The 7,467-nt window shown below is 46.1% G+C and overlaps 1 protein-coding gene across 2 annotated transcripts; it reads left to right on the top strand.

Moving 5' to 3' along the window:
* The first annotated feature begins 1,041 nt into the window (after positions 1 to 1,041).
* On the top strand, positions 1,042 to 3,072 carry LOC109749314 (uncharacterized). 2 transcript variants are annotated; one of them, XM_073502731.1, is made up of 5 exons: positions 1,042 to 1,311; positions 1,438 to 1,650; positions 2,143 to 2,217; positions 2,366 to 2,488; positions 2,677 to 3,072. In XM_073502731.1, the coding sequence occupies exons 1-5, from the start codon at positions 1,057 to 1,059 to the stop codon at positions 2,809 to 2,811; spliced, it is 801 nt and encodes a 266-aa protein (XP_073358832.1). In that variant the 5' UTR covers positions 1,042 to 1,056; the 3' UTR covers positions 2,812 to 3,072. The 2 variants fall into 2 exon arrangements, with proteins under 2 accessions (XP_073358832.1, XP_020163867.1); XM_020308278.4 differs by having other exon boundaries at positions 2,674 to 3,072.
* The last annotated feature ends 4,395 nt before the right edge of the window (positions 3,073 to 7,467 follow it).

Below are 7,467 nucleotides of genomic sequence, written 5' to 3'. Positions count from 1 at the left end.
GAGTTTCCATCCAGAGGTAGAGGTATGCATAGGGGGCTGTTGCCCCCCCCCCCCACCCCACACACACACACACACAATTTGGAAAGATTTTGAATTTCATATGATTTCTTACCGCCACTTTTTCATATGATTTCCATAGATCATGGTGTTGTACTAGAAGCATTCCACGTGAATGCCCCGAGCCCCCACAAGCACATCCGTCATACGATTCGAACCGTCATTGATCCGACTACCATCGCGTCAACCACATCTTAGGCTTGCTGTTTCTCACTTTAAAAGGAGCCAGCGCCGACACGTATGGACCGGAGGGGAGGGAGGGGGGGGGGGGGGGGGCAGACAACACAAGTGGCCGATAAAAGAACCGACCCATCCACTGGCTGCCAAGGCGGACCCACGCGCCCTTCGCAGCCTCGATTGAGGAGAGAGCCCCATTTTGTGGCAGCTTAGTAACTATGGAGACTCATTGAAACAATTATGAAAAGAATTTAGAAAATATCCATATGAAATGGATTTTATTGTGTGATGGGTACACGTTTTTTACTCCTATATATGGTTCCTTTCTTGTTGGTCAAATTATATGGTTTCGAATCTCACAAATTAGTACTTCTTCCGTAAACTAATATAAGAGCGTTCAGTTCACTACTTTAGTGATCTAAATACTCTTATATTAGTTTATAGAGGGAGTACAAGATTTATGAGAGCCTAGTGAACGAAGAAATTCTCTAAAACACGAGGATCGAATGTGGTTCATCGGTTTGACATCGGGTGTCAACGATAAAAAAAACTCTATATAACGCCTCAGATTTTGTTTTTCGAGTCGAAGCTGGCGGTAAGTAAGCTGAGAAAAGCCCGAGAACGGGCCGCGACGGGCCAGCAGCGCGGTGAAAGAAGGAGGCCCACGCAAGCGAACGGCCCGGTGGCCCGCCAACGGTTACTTAGCAGGTCGGTTTCCTCTCTCCCCCTTCCCGTTCGTTCCGCAGAAATTCAAAATCCAAATCCCACCCCCACCCCCACCTCCCCTCGCCGGCGGCGACCGACCGACCGATCGATCGATCCATGGCGCCGGCCGACGTCAAGGACGCGTCCCCTCCTCCCCGCCCCCCGCCTCCCCCCGCCGGGCCGGCGCTCCCCGGCGGCGCGGAGGAGTACGTGCGCGGCTCCATCGAGGCCGCCCTCGGCCTCCCCGTGCCGGACCGCTCTATCCGCGCCAAGCTCGCGGCCTACGAGGACCTGCGCCGCCGCCTCCAGGACCGCGTCTTCGCGCTCGAGGAGGACCTCCACGCCGCCGCCCGCCGCATCGACCTCCTCAAGGTCCGTCCGCCTCTTCCCCCTTTCCCCGTCCGTTCCGTTCCGCATCGGCGGTTACCTGCTCGCTCGCTGGCTGTTCGACGGAATGCCTGACGGATCGGAACGGCCCCCGTGCGTGCGTGCGTGCAGAACGAGTCGGCGATGAACGCGGAGGGGATCCGGCGCTGCGTGGAGGAGAAGGAGGCCGTGGCGGCCGCGCGCGATCAGCTCGCCGCCCACGCCGCCAGGCTCGAGAAGGAGTGCGGGCTCTACGAGCGCGACCTCGAGCGCGCCATGGAGTCCTGCGACGAGCTCGCCAGGGAGAGCGACGACCTGCGCAACCGCCTCCGTGACGCCCCCGACGTCAGTAACACCACCACACCCCGTCTCCTTGTTCCCCTTCCCTTTCCTCGCTCATATTATCAGTCGATTTCATTCATGGTTGATGAGTCCTGTCATCGACTGATTGCTATACTCTGGATATGATTGCTTGTCTGCTTCTGCTCTTGTGTGCTCTGCCATTGGGAAAGGAAAATTGGTTAGTTGAGTCAGTTGATGAATTGTATCATCCTCAGCTTTTAATCACTTCATGCATAGTTCAGTTTGACAACTGGTCTTGTTACATGGTTTGTTTTTGGTCTGGCAACTGTGGTAGAGCTCCATCACCATCAATCAGGTGAGGTGATTTGGTGTTGGATCAACTCTAGAGCTCTGTCACCATCATTGAACACTCTGCTTGCTTGCATGATACTCCTATATGCTACCGCGGTGGCTGCTTTGTAATTACTAGTGCAGTGCTGCTGTTTAACCAACCTGACTGACCCTCCAACATTCATCTTACTTACTCACGCGCAGCTTACTGAACAAGTCCAAGCGCTGCAGAGGGACAAGGAGATACTCAAGACCAACCTGAACAAAGCAGAGGAGGAGGTACGATACATACTGAACCTCTCTTGTACTTGCAACACCCATGTTCTGCACCTGTGACTTTTATCGCCTTCTCAGTGAATGTCAATAGATTTGTGCGAAACTAGCGTGGTTCTGACGGTTAGAAGTTTCTTGCGTGTTTCCATTCAAGGTTAAGTTGCTGTTTGAGGAGAACAGAGCCCTCGACGAAGCAAACAAGAGGCTGCTGTGCTTGCTGGAGAAGGAGCAGAAGCATCGGTCCGAAAGAAAGCACTCCGCCAGTAATTCCACCAAGGTAAAAAACACCAACCAACCAACCATAAAGCTCACACAAGTGTGTACTACTGATTTAATTTAATTTAGTACACGCACACACACAGGCAGTAGAACTGTTAGTTGAAACCATGAATTACCTACCCTAGTGTCAGTGTCAGTCTGGTTACCTTGACTATATTAACAATGCCGTCCTTTGTGTTGCAGCAGAAACGCAAGTCGTCGAGCCTGAAGGACACGAGCCCGGTCAGCCTGGCCATCGATTTCAACAGTGCGGACGCGTCGAGGCAGCCCCTGTTGCCCTTGCAGCCAAACTCTCCGGACTGCAGGGTGCATAAGAAGTGAAGCTGGCCGTCCCGGCATTCTCCTCTGGATGGCTTAAACTGAAGTGAACTGAACAACTACCCCTTAGCTAGGCATCGTCGCTTGCTGCTTGCCTGATCGATCTGACTAACTTGCTGGGTTAATTTGGTTGGTTCTTGTCGGTAGAACCTCCTCGGTCATATGTAGCCTGCGTTTTCCGCTTTCTTCTTCCGCTTGTGTTGGCAGCTGCCTGTGTCTATCATATCATGATCCTTTCATGACAAAATTAGTAGTATTATCTTAGTAGTTTTGTGTCTGGTGATGGGCGTGTAAGGCTCTGATTCGACGCTTATTGTGGCCAGTTCGTCGTGCCTCTATTATCACTTCTCTGTTCCCTGGCTGTCAATACTGCGGCGTTTTTTACAGGAAGGGTAAACTTGTGTCAGGCAGATGTATCGTGCCTGGTTAGACATCCTGAAGACGTATGTTATCCATCTCAGCGAACGCGTTTGACCTGCTTATATGCCATGAAATCGGTTTGATTTTTGCATCAGATTGCTGGTGACAGCTTCTCATAGTATGTATGCACAAGTCTTTCTTTGACATGTAAGATTTCCGAGGCTCCCAAGTGACTTGCTGCAAGTGTGATTAGTTTCTATGTGATGCCGCCATTCACAATGAAACTGCAAAACGGATGGTGTATGGGCAACAAGATTTTAGAGACTTTGGTATTGGTAGTTCAGAAATCATATCTCTGAATGAGCTAAAAAAAGAGCATGAACCAAATTACGCAGTGCTATATACATATAGTACTCCCGTCATTCACAGATATAAGATGTTTGGATAGTTTAATATAGAATATACAGATAAGCAACAATTATCTTGCTGCTTAGTCCATTCCCTTGCCCCACTTGTACTTGTGCCCCAATCCAGTGGACTAAATATATTTCGTCTTATTCCACTCTCTTTGTTGGAATATAAGGCAGTACAAAGTAGTAGAAGGAAACAAAGAACGTAGGATGTATACTGGACAACACAAGATGGTAGGATGATCATGGATGGTATGTGCTCCTTTCCTATCTTCTCCGGCTTGGGCGCCGAATCATTATCGTTGGCACTTACAGCTGAGGGGGTGCCGGGCTCCGACATTGATCGTGGGGGGCATCCAGCACCACACCTGTAGGGAGATGCAGCTGCAAGAAGAAGATGCGAGCAGCAAACCTGCATGGCCCCACCAACCTGTCCAAGTTCATCGGGAAGAAGCAACCTGAGAAACGATGAGACGACGATGCCTTGTGCAAGCCGTGTGAATTAGTACAACTATTTGTGTTTGGCAAGAAATTCAGACCATCCTAACTCAGCCCAACAAACGGGTGAGAACGTTAAGAAGCATCAGTGCTACCTATCATGGGCCTGTTGAACTAGCCACATTTATGGTGGTTCTATGCGATTTACTCCTGGTTCAACTCTTCGGCGATGTTCATGTTGGTATCATCTCCCTTCCACGTCGGCAAAATCACCTTCAAAATCCAGGACGTCAACAGGTGATTTAACTATAAAGTTGATTAATCTATTTTTGAGCATTTTACCAAATGGCAACCAACGTTAGGTACGTAAATACTACAAGGGTACTTTGCTTATGGGTAAATAAACAATTTTCCTGTGGAGGTAGCTATGGAAGGAAACCAAGCGAGTCCAGGGATCGCTAGTTATTTCGGTGGCCTTTCTCTCTCTCCTTTGCGCAACGGTGCTCATGTAGGTTATGGCTCCACGGCTGAAAAGCGGCTGCTGTCAGGTAGCGGCAATAGATTAGAGGATGAAAATCAGAAAATTGACCAATTCTTTCCTCCATTTCAAAGAAAAGATCGACTGAGCTATATTCAATGATTGATAATTTTTCCAATTTTTAAATAGATTCTCAGATTTGCTCAATTGATGGTTGAAACCAAAAGGATGATACAACTTTTTTTTTTCTGTTGATGTACCACCTTGATCCTTTCGATTGATAAATATTTTATTCAGTGAGTATTGTCAAGATGGACCGGATAGTGTGCTAATCCGAGGAAGAGAGTTTAAAAAATATCCATGATGCTAAAACCATATATTAGAGTGTTCGAAGCACAAAAGGCATTAATTTGCCTAAAAAGGAAAGTGCAGGATCTTTTAGTGGTATGCCAAATGCAGACATTGGCCTAAGTTGGAGCTTGATAAAGGAGAACTCTAATTATGCCTCAATATTCCAAGCAACTCTGAACTTTATTCATCTCAATGATTTTATCATAAATCATCAAAACCAACTAGGGTAATATGAAATGTACATTCAAGTTATTATCTAGAGTCAATTACTCCGGTGGTGTTAGAACTTGACGCAAACGGTCACTTTAGTGCTACAACTTGTGGAATACATCGAAGTGGTGTAAAAACTTGGCTTGGACGTGCAAATACGGTGCTAATCGCGTTTGTATATGTCCACGACGCTGGCGAGGCATGCTAGCGTGGCGTGGGCCCGTTTGTCAGTGACCCAACAATGAAGACAAGGCGTGCGGCATGCTTTTTTGCATGGAAACCTTTTATTTTTTTCATATAGAAAAGCTGCTGACAAGCGGGTCCCAGCTATCTGCAGCACAAATTTTAATTGAATGAAATTAAAGGTATGCTCAGGTTTCCAACCAGAGCAACCTCAAGTTCCCTGCTCGTGAAGTTAGCCAGCCAACCCATTCACCGTTCATGTACATTAAGGAAACACAGCCTATATTTTTGCCAAAAAAAAGGAAACACAAGCTATATATCCTCAGTTGAATAAGAAAAAAGAAGAAAATATAGTAAACAAGATGCAGCCGCAGAGACTCGAACCCTGAGCGTACCGTTAGCTTTTTTAAAATTTTGAAAATGTTGGTTTTTTCCAAAATTTTATTAAAAAATAGAATTATAAATTTTAAATAATATACATATAAATAAAATAAATAACGTTAAGTAAATGCTCATGTAGTTTCATAAAATGTTCACCTATTATATAAAAGTGTCCAGTCTTTAAAAGAATTGATTTGTTTTAAAAGTGCTCATGCGATTTTAACAAAGGTTTTTTATTGAGATGTTTTCTAATAAAGTTTGTGTGTTTTCAAAAAAAGAATTTATATAACTAAAAATATAAATATATGTACGAAGACTATTGTTCCTCAAATGAATACATAATTAAAATTATATGTATGTTATTTATAGTTATAATTAATTTTTATTACAAACTGCAAAAAATAAAAATAAAATAGTAACATATTAAAAATAGGCCACACTAACTGACAAACTGTTGTCAGTTTTGGCCCATGAGCACGTTCTGGTATAGACGTAAATTGTAGCATTGTCTAAAGAAAACGTTAAGAGTAACAAACCTTTGCAAATTTGTGTTGTTTAATTAAAGAATATTCACCTAAAAATATTAAAGAATATAAGGTTGCATATCCTCTTCAGACAACGAGCATGATTTTTGTTAGGTGGTTCGCAGCGGACATGTTAATTGGATGTCACTGGTTTGAAACCTAAGCGCACCTTTTTTCTGTTCAATTATTATTTTTGCTGCTGACAGCTAGGACCTGCCTCTCAGGGTCTTTTTGGTGAAAAAAATATAAAAGACAAGGGGGTTTCTAGGACAAAGGAAAAAAACCACACGCCTTGTCTTCATTGTTTGGTCACGGACAACGGGTCCTACGCCATGCTGGCAGGCCTCGTCAGTGTTGCGGATGTATACAAACATGATTAGCACCGTATTTGCACGTCCGAGCCAAGTTTTTGCACCACTTCAATGTATGCCACAAGTTCTAGCACTAAAGTGACCGTTTACGCCAAGTGCTAGCACCACCGGTGTAATTGACTCTATTATTTATTATGAGATCAGTTATGGTTTTCCTGTTGTGAGACGGTGAGGCGTTTGACCGCCGAGCCCTACCCAACACTCGTAATCTATCCATGTCGCCGCCGCCAGGGAGCGTCGCTAGCGGCGGACAGGGATGTCCGAATGGGGGGGGGGGGGGGGGAGGCTGTTGTAGAGGCATTGGAAGGTTCATGTGGATGCCGACGGGGATGTGTGCTCGAGCGACGGCCTTCGTGATACGGTGCGTGACAATGGCATTGGTGAAGTCGGCACTGGCCCGAGGGATCCAGCATGGAGATCCTCATCGGTTGTCCGACAGGCTGGATTATCGGAGAAGAGGGCGTCGGTGCATGATACTGGAAGGCGAGAATCTTGACATCATACCCACACCTGTTGTATAGTGGCATGGATGATTTTTTAGGTTTTCTTTATGGTGTTTTAGTTTGGTTTGGGGCAGTGAAGCGGCGGCGCTGCCCCGTGGTAGGAATAATGTACTCCTCACTATATCCCATTCCGTTGTTTTTTTTGCTGGTTGAGGGCATGTGGAGTTGACTCTCAATTAGTCTCCTAGGGTATGATCGGTTTGAGGTTTTTGGCGGATCCGTCTGGATTCAGCTAGGTTTTTTGGTCTACATGGTATTCAGAGTTTCTACAGGCCCATATCGGCGTATTTTTCTCCAGGTTGATAATTTGTTTCACAGACCAGGACCGTCGGCATCTCCTGGTCTGCATTGATGACTTCCCGATCGCTGCTTCTACATGCTCCTGGGTTCAAATATTTTGGTCCGACGAGGCGGCGGCCTATAGGAGTAATTGAGCTATGGTCACGTCGC

This window comes from Aegilops tauschii, chromosome 6, assembly GCF_002575655.3.
Source record: "Aegilops tauschii subsp. strangulata cultivar AL8/78 chromosome 6, Aet v6.0, whole genome shotgun sequence".
Classification (NCBI taxonomy): domain Eukaryota; kingdom Viridiplantae; phylum Streptophyta; class Magnoliopsida; order Poales; family Poaceae; genus Aegilops; species Aegilops tauschii.
The sequence above is the reverse complement of the archived record's forward strand: the minus strand, read 5'-3'. Positions and strand labels throughout refer to the sequence as shown.

Excerpts from the sequence above, each read along its gene's own strand:
- LOC109749314 (XM_020308278.4), top strand. The coding sequence starts at position 1,057 with ATGGCGCCGGCCGACGTCAAGGACGCGTCCCCTCCTCCCCGCCCCCCG. Across the intron at positions 1,312-1,437 it reads GCCGCATCGACCTCCTCAAG|AACGAGTCGGCGATGAACGC; the intron begins GTCCGTCCGCCT and ends GCGTGCGTGCAG. Across the intron at positions 2,218-2,365 it reads TGAACAAAGCAGAGGAGGAG|GTTAAGTTGCTGTTTGAGGA; the intron begins GTACGATACATA and ends TTTCCATTCAAG.